General features: G+C 33.6%; 1 protein-coding gene across 1 annotated transcript; it reads right to left on the bottom strand.

Moving 5' to 3' along the window:
- Nucleotides 1-8,238: 8,238 nt before the first annotated feature.
- On the bottom strand, nucleotides 8,239-13,663 carry LOC130718128 (fatty-acid-binding protein 2). Its single transcript, XM_057568611.1, has 10 exons — nucleotides 12,895-13,663; nucleotides 11,780-12,002; nucleotides 10,719-10,794; nucleotides 10,520-10,622; nucleotides 10,133-10,201; nucleotides 9,544-9,580; nucleotides 9,383-9,457; nucleotides 9,249-9,300; nucleotides 9,042-9,086; nucleotides 8,239-8,932 (listed from the first exon to the last, which is right to left on the bottom strand). Exons 1-10 carry the CDS (start codon nucleotides 13,362-13,364, stop codon nucleotides 8,835-8,837), a joined length of 1,248 nt encoding a protein of 415 aa, XP_057424594.1. The 5' UTR covers nucleotides 13,365-13,663; the 3' UTR covers nucleotides 8,239-8,834.
- Between the last annotated feature and the right edge of the window lie 5,121 nt (nucleotides 13,664-18,784).

Here is an 18,784-nt window from a genome sequence, read left to right as displayed (position 1 = left end):
GTCTTCGGGCTATTTTGGGCTGACCTACTTTCGTTTGGAGGACTGTATTCAGAATACTGACCTTATATTTTGTTCTGTACATATTTGTCGTCAGGCACTACTTTCAGTCACTAGAGGTTACTCGTGACGTGGCATGCTGTTTACTGTGGGGATTGTATATATATTTGTATATTAGTCTTGTTTATCTTTCGTCGATACGTCTTTAAATTCGACAAGTCTTTTATTTACTTAAAACAAATATCGAAAAAAATATTCACGTTTTTCCGCCTTTATTTTCTTTTTGGTTACTAAAGTGACGCCACCGAAATCGGGGTGTTACATCCATATTCTCCACCACGGGCTGGACCACTAGATGAGTATTTGACACTTTCTCCTATTGATATAACAGACATTAATCCACCTTATGACCAAAGAACCCAGAAGCATATCATCTTAAGACCCTTATATTCCACTTTATATTCCCAAATTTTCAATGAGAATTTAGAGATTAAAGCCTTACAAAAGTCGATCTCTACACAAAGGCAAGAAAACTTCCCCTTCTCCATAGTCGAACTTGAGTGAAGCCTTGTGCCACTGTCCTTCAGAGTATGTTCATCCATGTCACGTCGGTCGAGTTGGTATCTTGTCATCCTTCCCTCGCTTTTTCTGCATGTCATCCTCTTCTTCCACAATTAACTCATGGGTTTGTGCTTGTAGCTCCCTCATATCCAATGCAGGTCATGTGCTAAGGTCATTGTTTAATGGCTCCACCAACAAAGACATGTTTAGAAGCAACCACGCATATGACGGCCGGGCATGGTGCCTTCAAGCTGTACCGAAAGTTTTCTAAAACGTGCCATGTATCCTGTTAGAGTCTATCTTGATTGTTGCATCATGTTGAATAAGGCCTTTGTAGTGACTCTGACTGTCTAGTTTGCTAAGAACTAAGTTAGAAAATTCATAGACAAGTCAGTAAAATTGTTGATGAAGTTCGCCGATTTAGTGGTGAACCACGCCATCGCTGTTGATTTAAACGTCGAAGGGAGCAACCTGTATTGAGATTGGAACTCCCCTCAAGCGCGCTCAGGGGGAGCTATCAGTGTTTATACCACTAAACCAATTTATAAATTAGATATCTGACGAACACTTTCGTCCCTCGACGCACCACCACAGCTCGCATTGAAATTAGCAGGCACCGATATATCCACAAAGAACTTGGTTCAACCTTCATCAGGGAGCACCCATCTTCACTGGACCTATGCCATGTGGACCTCCTATGCCTATATCCACATGTTGGGGACCTCCTACGACACGACCATTTCTAGAACTGCACTGGTCGATCTTCTCTAGTCCACGTCCAAGCCTACCGTGTTGAGGAATCCCTCGTCTTCTTCCACCGTAATGAGTTTGCATCAATTTAGACCGAAATAAACTACGATATTTGGGAATTGCTTTACTAGAATTCCCACAGGCAGTGCCAATGTTCATGATCTAGTGAGCAAAGACGCAAGCTAAAGTTGAAACCCTGGTGGAAGAAGGATCCTTAATGACCTATAGCCACCTTTAGTATTAAAAGGATCAATCCCTATTACGAGATACACATTTCCCTTTTGTAGTGATGTGTAAAACCCTAAATCTAAACCCTAACTGGACTCTTGTGCCTCAAGTAGCCCAAGAGCCCTTACAAAACTAGGCCCGCGCTAATGACACAAAACCTTGAATTAAGGAACCATTTCAACATGCATGAAGAGGATCATCACATAAAGGGGTCTGTCAATTGGTGTTCCCTTGGCCTGAATACTCTCACCCCTGAGCATGCTTGAGAGGCGCTCCACTTTCCACAAAAAACCAAATATCCGACGACCACTCTCATCCTTCAACGCACCACCACAACTCACAACCAAATTATCACACACCAATCCATCCACAGAGAACTTGGTCTAGCCTTCATCAGGGAGCACCCATCTTCACTGCACTAGCTGCAACTGAGAGTTCTGAGTTCGAAAATCTGTTGCGGCCCACTAAAATCAGGGATGAGCATGGTTGTCGTGTCTACCACTTGCTGCTCCATGTCGAGAGAACAAACAATGCCCCAAATATGGTTAGGCCCAGGATCCACTCTATTGAACACATAATCATTCTTCATTTTCCAAATCACCTTGAGAAGAAACGAGAACAATCCACCATATATGTGTTGTCTTCCTCTCCACGAATGTTCTGTTGCAACTACTAATACAAGCCATGCTAAAATCTATATAAGAGATTGATTTACTTTTTTCTATATATATTAGGGATTAAGTCGCATATGATGCAAACTAGTTTTTTCCCCTATTATTATTTCATGCATTAATATGAACAATTTGAGAAGTGCTACCAACACTCTTTTTTGGTTACTTTCTCAAACACCCACTCTATGATTGGTTAAAATTCATGTGGTCCCCACTTAAATGATGGGTTTCATTTCCAAAGTAGTGAAACTCACATGAATTTTAACCAATCATAAAGTGAGTGTTTGAGAGAGTGACCAAAAGATAGTGTTACTATCATTTCTCAATAAATATGATCTGCTTAAAAAAAAAAACTTTTCTGAATACAGAACATCGTCGGATGAGGATAACGTGGCAAAGAGGATAGGATGTGGTTGGTATGGTCTGGTGAAGCTTATCCACAAGGACAAAAGTAACAACATGGGACCCTCCCTCAAATTCAACATTCAAAATAAACGCCTCACCTTTCCATAACAATAACATTAATTAAAATAAAAAGTTTTTAAACACAAGTAAAAAGGTATTTTTAACCCGTTTAACTTCAATTGCATGCGTGTAAATAATTACAGCTGTAACTTTACCATGCTTGTTCCATGTCAAATAAACATTTAATTTTCGTAACTTTCATAAAAATATTATTTCTTTTACTATTTTTTCATTTAAAATATATTTTATCCCTTCTTATTTATCTTTCTTACCAGAGTATTATTTAAAAAAATATTAATTATTACTCTCTCAATTACCAAGTGAATACTATATTGGTCAGTCAAAACTCAAGACGATTAAAGCGACATCATTTTATCCTACAGTTAGCTAGACAAAACAAAACCTATCAATTCCTAAATAAGTGCAAATGTTACATGACATAACCATCATTTGAGAATTCGCTCAGAAAGGCTTCATCGTGGCCTAGTGCCTCAATTATAGTCAGAATTATGATAAACCTCAACATGCTTATAACTTTTTTTCAAAAAGAAAATGCTTATAAATAACTTACATGTTTGATTATTTATTTACACACACATTACATTACTTGCTACTTGAATAATCTTCTAAGTCACTATGCCTTAGATCACACTATATATTCTCTAGTTTTACAAAAAACCACATTGACATTACAATTGTTTTCCCCCTTTTTTTTAGAAAGATAAATATATAATAATAATAATAATAATAATAATAATAATAATAATAATAATAATATCAAAAGGCTTGAAAGCAAACTCTTAAGCACGCAATACAAACCAACCAACACCGACAGTAAAAACCTAAAAACACACCCAAAGACCGAGCCAGACAAATTTCCCATTTTATTGTAATATCTTTTTTATGAGGAAAGGAAGGAAGGACCGAAGGAGGATAAGATAGTAACGTGATGTGAAAGTGAAAAGTACTCCAAGCCCAACTCATGGCATTACAAGGTTTATTTTTCCATCACGTGGTAGAATGGGGGAAGTCACCATCACAAATTCACTACCAGCCTACCACCTTTTGTTGGTGGTTAACGTACACACACCGTTTAACTAACCCTTCAAAATTTAAACTGTGTTGGGAATAGCTGATTTTATGGTATAAAGTTTAGGGAGAACCTAATATGCTCCATTTTTAGGTGGTGTAATTTTACACCACCTACTATGATTGAGTATAGCAGGTCAACACATTATATTTTTTAAGAAAAAATATCATTAAAAATTTGTCATATATTGAATATCTTTAAAAAAAATGTGTTGACCTGTTATAGTAGGTTAAAAAAAGTGGTCTAAAATTAGACCACTTTAAAAGTGGTCCACATTAGGGGTCACCTAAAGTTTATACAAGTATTTGGATGATCTTATAAAAAGTAATTTATGGGGATTCATAAGTTATTTTTAACTAAATTTTATAAACTATTAAACTTATGAATTAATACTTGTACCCACATATAAAGTGAGAGATTTATAAATTTTGATTAATGGGTAAACATATAAATTATTAACATTAAATAAATATATATGTATATATATATATATATCATATTTATATTTTCTACAAGTCTTCATATTTTAAAAATATTGTACAACTCTTTTATTCTTAATATTATCAAGAAGTTCGGTAAGATTATGAGAATTTTGTACTCTTGATAGAAATATAAAAGGAAAAAACAGAGATGTATGACCTATGGATATTGCATGTAGAAACAAATAATAAATGAATAATAAGAATCTAAAGTTGGTTTAAGATTCTCTCAAAAGTGCATTTATAATATCATGTGAAACACTGTGTCTATTTAATTTTTTTTTGAATATTCTGTTTTCCAAACAGCAAAAATTTATTCAAATTCAAAGCAACTTGAGAACAAAACACCCTCAAGTGGGTATAGGCAACAATAACCCACCCTCTTTGTAAATATTTAAAGAATCCACTTATTTAATAAGTGTGAAAAGGGAGATAGCCACAAAATTTCAACTTCAGTTAACTTGAAAGAGTTTCCACACATTTTCAAATCCCCTTAATATGCACAAGTTTTTCAAGTGATGAGGTTCCAGCGGTGGTTATGGTGATGACAGGGCTTGCGATTTACGATGGTGATGAGACTGAGGAGAATATGAATATTTTGGGTTCCTAACATAATTACCAAAACATCATGGGGTTCTAATATATTTTAGGATAGATTTGGACCAAAACTAAAAAAACATTAATTTAATTATTCAGAAATTCAATAAAACCAGCTAACCCCCAATAGCATGGAAAAATGCTTTATGTAAGGTTACACAAGGAAAAACTTGTGCATATCAGAGGGACTGGTTATTTTTCATCCGATTTTTTTTCCCATCAAATCATGTATCACATTTTTATCTTATTTATCCTTTATTTTTATCTCTCTCATGTGGGTGTGAGTAGAATGAGAAAGAAACCACATTTTTCCAAAATATAAAGCCATAAGGCCACATAATATTTTGCGGGGAAATTATGCACTAGATATTCTAAAAATATAGTGTATAATGCGGTATATTTCTGTCAAAAATTAAAAACATAGTGGGAGGAGCTGCCCCTTCACATCATAATAATGTAGATCCGCTAGATCCGTCCCTGCACATATATGGTATTATAAGCTTATTTTAATTTTAAAATCAAGCTTTTTTTTGGTACATAAAAAAAAGCTTATAAACTTATGCGATAAGTGCTTATATCATCAATAAGTGCCTAATCAAAAAAATAAGTGCCTAATCAAACTTTTTACCTAACACGCCCTTTAACTAACATTAAATCTTAAACTCAAAAGAAAAGTACGCTTCAACCCATGTGGAGATCAAAATAAAATTGATGGCAAGGAAATATAATGAATACATAGTTAAATATTTCTTCATTATTTTCTTTTGATGTTTCATGCATTTTCTTCATATATGTTCATAAATTTATTTAAAGAAATACTTGCTTCATTTCATTTTTTTCTTGTATTAGGAGATAATCTGATTAAATTCGAGAACATTCATATTATATATGGTGAAACTAACTATCCTAATGTTTCTTTTTTCATTTTTAAGACTCGAACCCAAGGCCTCATAATTAAGACATGCACCATGTGAAAGGATTAAGATCCTCTCAAGTCATATGATATTATTAAGTGAAACATTTCACTCTCTCCAACGAAAAAAACTAAACAAATTCATGTTTTCATGAGATTATTATCATCCCCATCTGAACCAACCATCCATTAGCAATGTTACTTAATTTTTATTAGCTTGAACCTAATACAGTTTGATTTTTTTTTCTTACGACATATTGATTGTCATCACTTTATCATGGACTAGTCTTTCACTCTACACGTACTAATAATTTTTTTTGTTTAACCGATATCCAAGAATAAGGTCAAAATCGAAACCAGCCCAAATGATTTTACCTTTTTTTTTTGTCAACAAGTGAGTTTATACAATTTTAAATCCAAACTTAGGCCACCTTAAGTTTTTGAAGCCCGGGCCCAGATTTAAACTTCCTAATTTCTATATGTGAAACTTGATTTCTCTCTCTTTATTTATATAATATATAGACGTTAATGTTTTGTGAAGTTTTCTCATGGAAAGATCATGATCCTGTTTGAGACACATTAGATTAGATTGTGACATGAAAAGGAATACATGTCTACTCTATTAGCTCGCTAATATGCTCTAAGTCTCTAACTTATGTTAACTTGTTCTTTAGAAGTTTTTTTTTTCCATAAACAAGACAAAAAAAGTATGAAATGGTCATCTTCTTTCCTAAATAGAAAAATTATGTGTACACTTCCACCTAGAGATACATGAGTGATATAATAGGTGATACGATAACAAATGCAAAGAGATAAGAAGAAAAATAAATGGAAATGAGATAAAAGATAAAGTATGGTGTAAATGTATCAAAACTTTGATTTAACCCTACTCTAATGTAACAACAAGATTATTCATAAAAAAATATAAAGAAAAAAGTTATAAATGTCTTGCCCTATCTTAAATTTTGTTGGTCCACGTAATTAGAGGTTAAATCACCCTCATGAATGATTTAGACAAATACTAAAATCTCATTTTAATTAATCCCTAAAAATGCATCATCAATTAGTCATTCAAAATAACTTAATTAGTTAAGTTAAAAATTTTAAGTGCAAAACATTTTTAGTCCTTCCAGCTATCTATAACTAACCTTCAAAAAAAAGCTATCTATAACTAACAATATTTTAAACTAATGATTTAATTGTTAAAACTTATTTCAAATAGAATTAAATTTATTGATAAAAAAATTGTTAAGAACTAAAATGGAGCATGTGACTGGTCTTCCACCTTTTATCCACAAGGTGCTATATGGCACATCTTGCAATAAGCTTCTTGAAATGACATTTTGCAAGTACTTATATTATGAATTGCTATTTCTGTTGCCCTATTTAAATAAAGGCTTAAATATGTTGGGGGCCCTTGCAAAATAGGGGTCCTTTGGTTTAAGCCCCTACAAAAAAATTTCTTTGCTATAAGCCCTTAAAAGGAAAATAATATAAAGGTTTAAGCCCATGTCGTCTAGTTCCATCAAATTCCTGCTGAGTGTGCTAACGGAAGTCGACATGGATTTACGCGCACCAGTGTGAATGACAGAGGAAGCCACGTCATTTAATGAGGGTAAAAAATAATTAAAATCCTAAATTTACCACCTCTAACCCTAAATCCCCAATTTAGGATTATAGGATTTTAATTTTTTTTACCCTCATTAAATGACGTGGCTTCCTCTGTCATTAACACGGGTGCACGTGCATAAATCCACGTCATTAAATGACGTGGCTTCCTCTGTCATTAACACGGGTGCACGTGCATAAATCCACGTCGACTTCAATTAGCACACTCAGCAAGAATTTGACGGAACTAGACGACATGGGCTTAAACCTTTATATTATTTTCCTTTTAAGGGCTTATAGCAAAGAAATTTTTTTGTAGGGGCTTAAACCAAAGGACACCTATTTTATAGGGGCCCCCAACATATTTAAGCCTTAAATAAATACCAATCACCATCACAAAATATGGACAGAAAACTCTTCTTAGTGGAACCCTAGCATGGGGTTAAAACCATTGCAGTGTAAACCCTAAAAGAGAGAACAACCAAGTTAGCTTCTAACTTGCGAGGAAATGAACAACTTTTGCAGTATTTTTTGATGGACCGTTTTTACCACTCTTGTTTATTTTTAATACTCTCTGCAACTAAGTTCTTCCTTATTTTCTCAATATGCCTGATAGAGTAAAATAATAGTATGTTGTCACTTTTATATCTATCGAAACTAGTAAACTATTTTCAGATTCCAACCCGTCTAAAGCCAAAATAAAGTTGAACATTATAGATAGTATAAAACTTGGATGCAGATTCATAAGTGCAATTTTTACTGTTATCTAATTACAACACGACGCGTGGGTTGAAATGAGGAAATTAAGGAAATAGGCAGAGAAGCCAATGGCTATAATTGGACAAAATGCTGCCAGTTCAGTGAGACATTTTTTCTGCATCATGGCATTGGTGGGAACCGAGTGTCCCATCCATTGCACCAACCCAATATAAATCAAAGCTACATTACAAGAGAAGAACTATCCAGCCAGACTTGCCACATAACACAATCAACCTTTTAGCATTATAAATTAAAGCTACATATTCTATAATCGATAACTGAATCATTCTTTCGCATACAGAAATGCTGTCCCCAAATCATATCTCATCTGTATTCCACGAGGAATGTTAGTTGAACGCATGTTACCATGTTGAACATAAAGGTAGCAGAAAAGTTCATCGTTACCCACTTGCTTGAGCAAACAGACATTTATTCTAATCTGTATTTTTCCATTTTCATCCTCTAAAATATGATTATACACCTAACTGGGAAAGAGGCATCAAAGTGATGCATATAAAATTTTATAACAGTCCAACTTGGGCTATCCTAATGACTTCTAATTCAAAGGACAAACCTTGAAAACTAATGCCGGTGAATAATTTTAAAGCAGATCAAAACAAATTTCATGAAACCACTGCTTCTGCTATACTATGTGTCATGCCATGTCCAATTGTCCATTCTAAAAACCAGAACAATTGGATAGAAAACAAACCGTGTCAACACCTCTTAATCATATTTGCAACATTCATGCCGATCTCTTTTTTAGTTTGTTCACACACAGGTAAATCTCCAATATACATGTCAAAGAAAGCCCCTGCAAGAAAAACAAAAGAAGAACCTGAGTTCAGCTTGATGCTCTGCATAAGAAATACAGAAGTTTTTAAATTGGTGCAATAAAGCACATTAGATTGAACATGACTTACGACACAAATCTTTGCTGTGGACGCTTCCAATTTGATGGCCACTAACTGTACAGGGTAAAAAAAATTATTTCAGTGGTAAACACAAATTTCTCAATAATTCAGGATCGCATACAGAGAGAAAACCCAAATAGATGAGAATTATTTTCCCTGATTACCCGAAGGCTGGCAAACAATAAAAACATAGTTTCAAAACTCAATACTACTTACTTTCAGTAATCAGTCGACCATCAACTGTTCGTTTGAACTCAATAACTGTTCCCTGCAAGATTGCAGTACAGCTAATGTTAACTCTGCAAGTTATTCAGTATCACAGAAAAGAAACATATTCATTGATTATTTACCAATGGAATCGGGAAATTCTCTGTAAAGTATGAACCAAATGCACTTAGGCAATCGAAGTCTGTGGATGGATTTGCCTGACCAAAAGTGGGGTTAAGGGAGAAGTTAGAAGTTAGAATAATCCAGAGTAGAGACGTTCAGAAATGATTTTCCAAGATAGTACCTTAACTAATCGAGCTCGAAGTGATTTCTCAAAAGCACTGCAACGAAGCATACAAATATAAAAAGAAATTCAGTTTCATATCAGTGTAAGTTTATATTCAATTATATGGCAAGTATCTCCATATTGAGGCTGCACCACTGCAGAAGAAGACATGACCAGCTCTTTTCATCCATGGCTTGGTTGTTTATATATAAACTGAATGGGTTTTGGATGGTTCTAATATTGCTCAAATCTAAATCAATCAAATCGCATTATGAATTAAACATGCATGGTTCAGCAAAACCTCAGTAGGAAAAATAAAATTTCTCAATACATCACGATGAGTATAAAGATGGAAGGGCAAAAATAGTTGGACTTCATAAACATGCATATTTTGAATACTAAATAGTAAATACCAGCACATTTAGGTAAAAAAAAATTTATAGAACAGAGGAAGGAAGTTTATCACAGAGAAGGAGTAAGCACAACCAGAAGAGATAGGATTTCTTTTAAAAAATAACAAAGGTAAGGTATGCTAAATATAATTTTTAGAAATTAAATTAAAAAAACAAGCAAACATTTAAACAACTTAAGAGAGAATTTAACTTACTCTTTCACGCTGTTAATTTTCATACCCTTGCAATTTACAACAAGCCTAACAGTCATATTGATGTCCTCCCTGCAATGGTAAAAAGCCCAAAAGTTACATCAAAGTTAATATGTAATACCATAACTATCAAAACAAACAAATAGCTTCTTTAAGTTTGCAAATCTCAGAAATAGATAATATCCAGTCAAATCCTGACTGTGGACATTTAATTGATTAATTCAACCAAGCCTTTCAAATTTCCTATAAATTTTCATAGAACTCCACAAAATTTTCCGTGTAATTTTTAATAATCAATATATAATTAGTTATCATCAGTTCATCACCGAAAAGTCATTGAATAAAATTTTATGAATACATTAAAAAAATAGCACAAATGATGCTTGAGACCTGAGAAGATCCTGGTAGAAATCATGACGGTTATCAAGTTCATCAGCAGATATTGATGCATATTTTGGGCCCAATTTCTCACAGAGGGAGTACGGATGAACATCTGTCAAATAAAGACCAAAAGCGACTTCATAAACAAGGGGAATTTTGCTAACACTTCACAAAACATATGGAAAAACATCAAGTATGAAAAACTTACAAAATCCAAAAGCATAGACCTTCAGAGACTTGATTTTAACAAATGTCATGTTTTTGGATCCAGTTCCAACCAGGACCTGAAGCAAATTAATTGACTAGCTTATTGAAAAAGGAAGGAAAATATGGAACCTCAAACACAAGCTTTAGTTATAAGCAAATAAATTAAATTCAAAAAGCTTTGAAATATTAGTTAACAAATGACATAAGTGACGTCGCATTGAATACAATGTATCAAGCCAGGAGTTGAGAAATAATTTTAGTATTCTCTTCCAGTCTATAATCTATAATCTATAACAGAACTCATTTTCCGTAGCTAATATATAACCATATTTTTTCATGGTAAAGTTTGGCGAACTGGTAATTAGTTAGCCCATGATTAATTAGATGATTGCGTTTAGTTAATTCTCTACTAATATTATGTCCCTTTGTGACTCCGTATATACAACTTTCTTCTATCATCACTCTTCTCTCAAATTTCTATCCTCGTTGCCATGTTTTCCAACATGGCAGCATGATTATCTTCTTGTTCCTTTTATCTTCTTTCCTTGTCTTTTTTTTTGCTTAAGATTTTCACCGTCTTTTCTTAGAAAATCTATCCAAAATGATCCTGCTTTTCCTCTAAAACGTTTCTCTAGATTTTAGGTCAGATTTTCTCATGTTTCTTCTTTGCTATTTCTTTTCATTTTCTTAGTGTTAGCATTTTTTTGGGTTTCTCTCTTTGCCTTGTTGATCTCACTCTGCTGTTTGAAACCAAGAGGGATGCTTCAACTATACATAGATTTGTATCTTATCTTTTCCCACCTGATTTTCATTGATTTGTGAGTGGGGATCGGACAGTGACTTTGCATTAGATTGCACAGCAATCCAAAACACTAGCTAACTAAGTTTCTAATCAACTATGTACATCGTAAACAATAAACAGCTTTAAACAATAGATATCAATCAAGCAAGAATTTAGCAACAGTATCTTAATTAATACTCAATACAGCTGCAAGGAGCAGAGAAATTAATCATGAAATACACAAGGGCCAAAAAAGTAAATTTTGTAAACTGACTACTAACCTCGGAGCTGAAGCCGGAATTCCGATCTCCAGCTGATAAATTGTCCAGAACCACAGGAAACTCAATGCCAGTTTTAGGCTCCACCGCAGATTTTGCTAGGCTCAACTCAGGAAGTGATAAACGAGGACATCCTTGGAATTCAACCTCCTTAGGCACTTGCTCAATACTACCATGCATTTGAACATCCGGACTCTGCAACTGGCCAGCAAGAACATTTGACGACCTAGAGGCAGAATTAAGACACGCCAAGAGAAAAAAAGAAAGAAAAGAAGACTTCATCATCATAAAACCAAGACAGTGAACAGCACAAACCCATTGGGATGGCAGAAAGAAAATAAAACAGAATTTCACCAATCACCATTGTTTGAACAAAAGGATTTCTTAAACTCCAATAAATGGAAGGCAACATGACAGAGTCTAGTCTATCATATTCCATTAAATACTTATATTTTTCTTCTCCCCCAATGAGGTATGAGATGAACTCAAATAAAGTTACGATTTTTCATCATTACATCCCTTTCCCAAACCAATGGTATGAAAACCTTATGTTATTCCTAATCTCCCACAATTTGTTGTATGAGATGAATTCTAAGAGCATGTTTGGATGAACTTATTTTTCTACAGAATAAGGCCCCCGTTTGGAAGAGCTTATTTGAGCTTATCAGATAGCATAAGCGCTTATGTCAATGTTTAGGAGAGCTTATGCAAACAGCTTATGGCTTGCCATACGTTGTTTTAAGCTTATTTTCATAAGCTACTCAGCATAGCTTATGAAAAAGAGCTTATGCTTATATATAGCTTATTTTCAATTTATTACAATACAATTTTTAAAATAGCTTATGAATAAGCGTTTATGTCATAAGCGCTTATGATCATAGGCGCTTAATTAAGCTGTCTTTCCGAACGGAACCTAATTCTAACAACCAGAAGCTACTTAGATAAGCTTCTTACTATAATTGATTTTGCCTTTAGAAATAATTGCAAAGAATTTCCAACAATGATATGAATATCAATATCATATTCCATACCATCCATTTGAATTCTATTCAACAAAACATCATATATCTAACCCTAACCAGAAAAATCAATCAAATCAAAACATGAATGTGACATACAAGTTTTGAATGGGTGGAACCAATGCAGCAGCTAACGAAAGAACAGGAAACGATTGAATCCTTTTAGCCTCTCTCCACAGCAACCTCGCCGCGAAACTCGTAAGCTTCCTCAACGTCAAAGGCTCAGAAGAAGAAGAAGAAGAAGATTTCCTCTTCGATCTAAACGGAAACCTAAACGCAGCCACATTAGCCTTTACAACCTTCACATTGGAAATAACGCCTCCACCAAACCGATCAAGACCACCACCACAACCACCGCGAAGCGAACGCGCCACATCCTGCGCCGCAATCGAACTAGTGCCGCCGGAGAACCACAACAACGCCGCGCCGGCGAGCCTCGACACGCGGCCAAACGCCTCGTCCAGCGCGGTGGTTCCAGAATTTTCCACCACCGAACGCAGCAAATGAGAACCGAGAAAGTTGTGAAACGGATCCGAATCCATCGGTGATAACCAGTCGTTGTTGTTCATCTCTTAAACACCACCACCGAACGAACCAAACGGTGGAATCGATTTTCTTTTCTCTCGGAAATTGAGAAGAAAGTGAACAAATAAAGGTTACGAACGTTTTATGGATTCTAAGTGCGGAAAGGGAAAGAAAATCCTAGAAGAAGAGAAAAAAAACGGAGAGAAAGAAAAACTTGGGAGAAAGTGTTGTTTGGTTTTGCTTTTCAAGGAAACGAGTTTGGGAAGTGTTTGGATGGGAGAATTGTTATTTGTTATTGCATGAGAAAGAGGACTATGCTTTACGCGTAATAAAGGTTTTGAAAGGGGGAGGAAGAAGGGAAGAGAATATGCTTGGGTTGTGAAAGGGGAAATTCTGTTGAGGGCAAATTGGTAAAGTGGAAAATGTGGAGCCACTTTTTGGTCACGACACGTGCGTTTGGGACTTTGGGGGCCGTAGGTTGAGGAATTTGGATGGCCCACGATTTTGGACACGAGATGACCTAGAAGGTGTAGTAAATGACGGTGTTGTCCCTAAGAGTTTTCCAGCACGTGAGTGATAAATAAATAAGTAAACAAATTCAGCGTCGGTTGAGGTTGTGGTGGTTTGTTTTGGCGTGGCGCGGCACCGTTTGCATACCAAAAACACAAGCAAAATCAAACTAGTTTATTATGGAGTAATGTTATGTTCAAAGTCATATGAGTCTGAAAGCTTCTACTGAAATATCTTTGCGACTCCTAGAACTAGTAATTGAGCATTTCATGTTGTTTGTTCTCGCAAAGACCTAGAAATTTTAGATTTAAGGTTTTGTGCAGCTCTAATGTGTAAGAGAAAGAACCTGAATTATTTTACTTTTTTGGTTACAAGAAGAATGATACGTGATTTATTTTATAATCAATCAATATCAATATCAATATCAATATCAATATCAATATATATTAGAAAAAAAGAACTTCCATAGTGACGTGTCAGCACCAGATTAATTCTCATAAAAATTATTCCACGTGTCAATTTGTTAGAGGATATAATTTTCAATTGATATATGTTTTAATTTTATATATTCTAACCTAATTAATTGATATTATTTTAGAATATATAATTTCCAATTGATATATGTTTTAATTTTATATATTCTAAAATAATTGATTGATATTATTTTAAAAGATAAGATTTGGTCTTTTAATTTATTTTAAATTTATTTTTAGAATATATTGATTAATTTTTACTGAATTTTCGAATTTTTTATTAATTCGGGATTTTATGAGTTTTTATTGTGATTTGCTAGATTTTGTTAGTTTTTATGTATCTTTATTTAATACCTTTTTTAATATTAGATTTGATTGAGATTTAGGTTGTTTATTTCTTAAATTTATTTTAATTTATCTTATTATTTATTTTATTTTAAATCCAGGAAATATTTTATTTTATTTTAGATTTACTTTTAGAGTATATTAATTAATTTTTCTTAAATTTTCGGATTTTTAATTAATTCAGGATTTTATGAGTTTTTATTGTGATTTGCTAGACTTGGTAGTTTTTATCTATCTTTATTTAGTACCTTTTTAAATTTTATATTTGATTAGGATTTAGGTTGTTTATTTCTTAATTTTATCTTATTATTTATTTAATTTTACTTCCAGGAAATATTTTATTTTATTTTACATTTATTTATAGAGTATAATAATTAATTTTTATTGAATTTTTGGATTTTTAATTAATGCAGGATTTTATGAGTTTTTATTGTGATTTGCTAGATTTTGATAGTTTTTATCTATCCTTATTTATTGTTTATTTTTAATTTTAATTTCATGAAATATTTTATTTTATTTTTGAAAGCTACCATGGACACGCAGAGATTTGATAGCTGCTATTTCTACCTCTGCCACATGTCGCGATCTAGACAGAGGTATGTCGTAAGATGATGTTACGTGAATAAGAGTTTATCATGTTGTGATTGATGGTTTGTGCCATTTCAGTTTATCCTTTGTTCGTAATTCAATCCTGGATTCTTAAATTTCACATATTTTGTGTGTTTTGATCCAAAAGTTTACAAATTTTTGCATAGACCCTTTAACGAATCATTGTTGAAGACGTAATGTTTTGATTCTGATGTAATGTTTTTTCTATTGTTCTTCTTCCGCTTTTGTATTTTTTTAAACCAGATTTTAGTATAGTTTGTAGAAATCCATGTGTGTGAAGCCATTCTAAACCAGATTTTGGTATAATTTATAGAAATTACGAAACTTAGGATAGCCTGAATTTATATTCATTTCTCAAATTTTGCACGTTTTTATTCATCATGTTTGAGTTGTGTGTATAAGCATACTATTTGCACTGTATGTGAATGATGCACAACTTACTAATTTTTTTTTAATGATGCACAGGTCAGTCAAATTGATGAAAGCATATGAAGAGCTCACATTTAATCTTCATGAGTATGTTTAGCTCATTCTTAAGGTTGGTTCATGTTTTCCTCAAACTCATTAGTTTCTCATATACTCATGTTTTAGTATGCCAATTGGGTGACTTATCTTACTTTGCTCTATATATTTCCTTAAGTTCAATTTAAATTGATTGTTAGTGTAAGTTTATTGGTGAAGTAACCACAATTATTTTGGATGGGAGAATTATTTTGTTTTTTTTCTCACATATATAGATAATTTGTTGGGGTGCGCACATATGGGGCAATACACCATATTTTGTTTCTCTTGACTGAAATATGTCTTTGATTTTTTGTTTCACAAGGGTTCCACCCCAAGATTCACAAATACACTAAATACAATTCTTTCACCACAATCCTTTCAAATTGGTGAAGGAGGGTATTTTGTTCTTCAAGATTTCATTTTGGGTTTCTATTTCAATCTTCTCCATGAATTGATTTTGTTCTTCAACTAACTGTAAGATGTCATATGCTTCAACGATTCCTGCTTTTCTCTTCTTAATCAAAAGCAAAAGGATTGAGGAAAATAAAATCTTCTAGGGTGCAGAATATTCACTAATTGGAAAAAAAAAATATAACACGTGTCATTCTCAGATTAATTCTCATAAAAAAAAAACATTTTAAAATTTTAGATTTCATGAGGATTTATGTTGTTTATTTCTTGATTTTATCTTAATTTATTTTTAGAGTAAAAAAAATACATTTTTAAATTTTAGATTTGATTAGGATTTAGGTGGTTTATTTCTTGATTTTATCTTAATTTATTTATTCTTTATTTTTAGAGTATTAATTAATATATCCCAAACTTTTTTTAAAAAAGAGTGAGTTTGAAAGCTATAGCTTAAGTTAATTTGTTAATATATTCCTAAATAATAATAATTATTATTATTATTATTATTATAATAATGATAACATATGTGTGCGGATATGGGTCGTTTGGGTACTATAGTGTCCATACCCGCACCCATACCCACTATTTTTTGCGGGTAATTATCTATACTCAACCTCATACCTATTTAGCGATTTTTACCCTACCCATAGTGGGTATTTTTTGCGGGTACCCTATGATTTTGAGACCCATTGTCATCCATAGATTTAGATTTTGGCAAAGATGGATAGCTTTCTGTAATGACATTGAATTGTCTAAAGGTGGAGAGCTTCGAGTTGCTACCCACGTGAGTATGGAGACGGGTACATGTAATTTTTAAAAACGCGGGTATGGAGATGGTACTATAGTACCTACCCATTGTCATCCCTACTTAGTTGGAATAAACACAATAATGTTATACTTTATGATATATCTTACACAATCCTGATTTGTGCTACTATCACATTAATTTTTTTTAAGATTAATATGTTGATAATTCCTTATATCTATGATTTGTGTTATCGTCTTCATATTTACGAAGAATGTGAAACGAATTCCTCTTGGTTTCAATCGGGCTTAGAAGAGAAGTCTTTATCTTCACTTTACTCATCAATTCTGACTTTTCTATTTCATTCGTTGTTTAATATATTTTTAATAATCAAAGTATTAATTAATGTATCAAATACAATAGACATATTTCTCGTGTAACGCGCGGGTAAAAAACACTAATACTTGATATTTCATAAGTTGGTATGAGAATATAATTAAGAAAATAGTAATAATTAATATTATATTGAATTTCTAAATACACGGATATAAATAGAAATTAATATTAATATCGCTTCTCATCATTCTTTCTCTTCTCTTTCTCATCTATCCCTATCATATCAAATAATCTATAAATCTACTATTTTTTCTCTTTTCAGCCAAACAAAGTGGTAAAATAGTGCAATCAGAGAAGAAAACAGTTCAAATAGTTTCCCCAGCAAGTAATTGGGACGTGTCGTGTGCCCCCAACCAAGGGCTGGTCTTCAAAAGGGAGCCTTGAATTAGAAAAATTCCATTTTGGCCACTTTCCTGAAGAGTAGCATGATTCTCCCATTAGTTTGTTAGCCTTTGCATTTTTTCTTTTCTTTTTCGGATCAAGTTTCAATCAACAGTGTGTGGAAGCAACACACTATTGAATGTGTCTAAGATACTTACTAAGAACACTTATCATTGCTAACATTTATAATGTGCACAACTATTTGCAACATACTCTTTGTTATTGTAAATACTCTTTTTGATGCGTATCTAGATATCTGTAGGATTTAAACCTAGACTTTTGAAAATAGTAAAGTATGTTAAAAAATGTCATATATCAGCAACATACTAATATAATCTTGGCTTAAATGCATTTGGTGACCCTGAAGTTTCAGGTTCGTGCAAATGACGTCCTCTATCTATTTTTGTCGACGTTTGTATCCTCGATGAAACAAAATAGTGTAGCGAGTACCCCTCCGTCAGTTCAACGTTAAAAAACTAACGGAAGGTGCTGACGTGTTTTCTTTTTTAGAAATTACATTTAAAATTTGAAAAAAAGGGTGGGGTGGATTCGACTCCAGAACCTGTGAGTGGCATAACCAACCCCTAACTAGTTGAGCTACATAAGGAATTGATATTTTAAGCAACACGATTTTATTTATATCATTTATCCAAAGTGTTTGATGTTAGTTTCTTTGCAATTGCCACTCAGTTTGAATACCCAAAATGAAAGGATCTGAATTCTGGAGATTTTCCGGCGAAGATGGTGGCCCGCGGCGGAGATGTCGTCGGAGGGGAAAAGGGTAATGGTTCTCCATCCCTTCGTTGCCAGGAACACAATGGTGACATCCGTTTCTCCAAATTCTCAACGGTTTTCCAGGAAATCGCAGTTACAGGTCGGATGGTTCGTCGGTGAAAGACCAGATCGCGACCGTGAGACGTCCAAGAGGCATTTCTGGTCGTTCCTCTTCACTTGGGTAGACGAGAATGATGATTTTGTGGGGTTTTTGAGCTGATTCAAGTGCAACGAATATGGTGTTGGTGGCGGTCTCGCCGGACACGAATGAAGAAGATGAACTCATAGTGGTGGTGGTGGTCGGCCACTGGCCTCGTAG

This window comes from Lotus japonicus, chromosome 5 (genome assembly GCF_012489685.1).
Source record: "Lotus japonicus ecotype B-129 chromosome 5, LjGifu_v1.2".
In the NCBI taxonomy this organism is placed as follows: domain Eukaryota; kingdom Viridiplantae; phylum Streptophyta; class Magnoliopsida; order Fabales; family Fabaceae; genus Lotus; species Lotus japonicus.
Note: the sequence above shows the minus strand (reverse complement) of the source record. Positions and strands in the feature narration are given on the sequence as shown.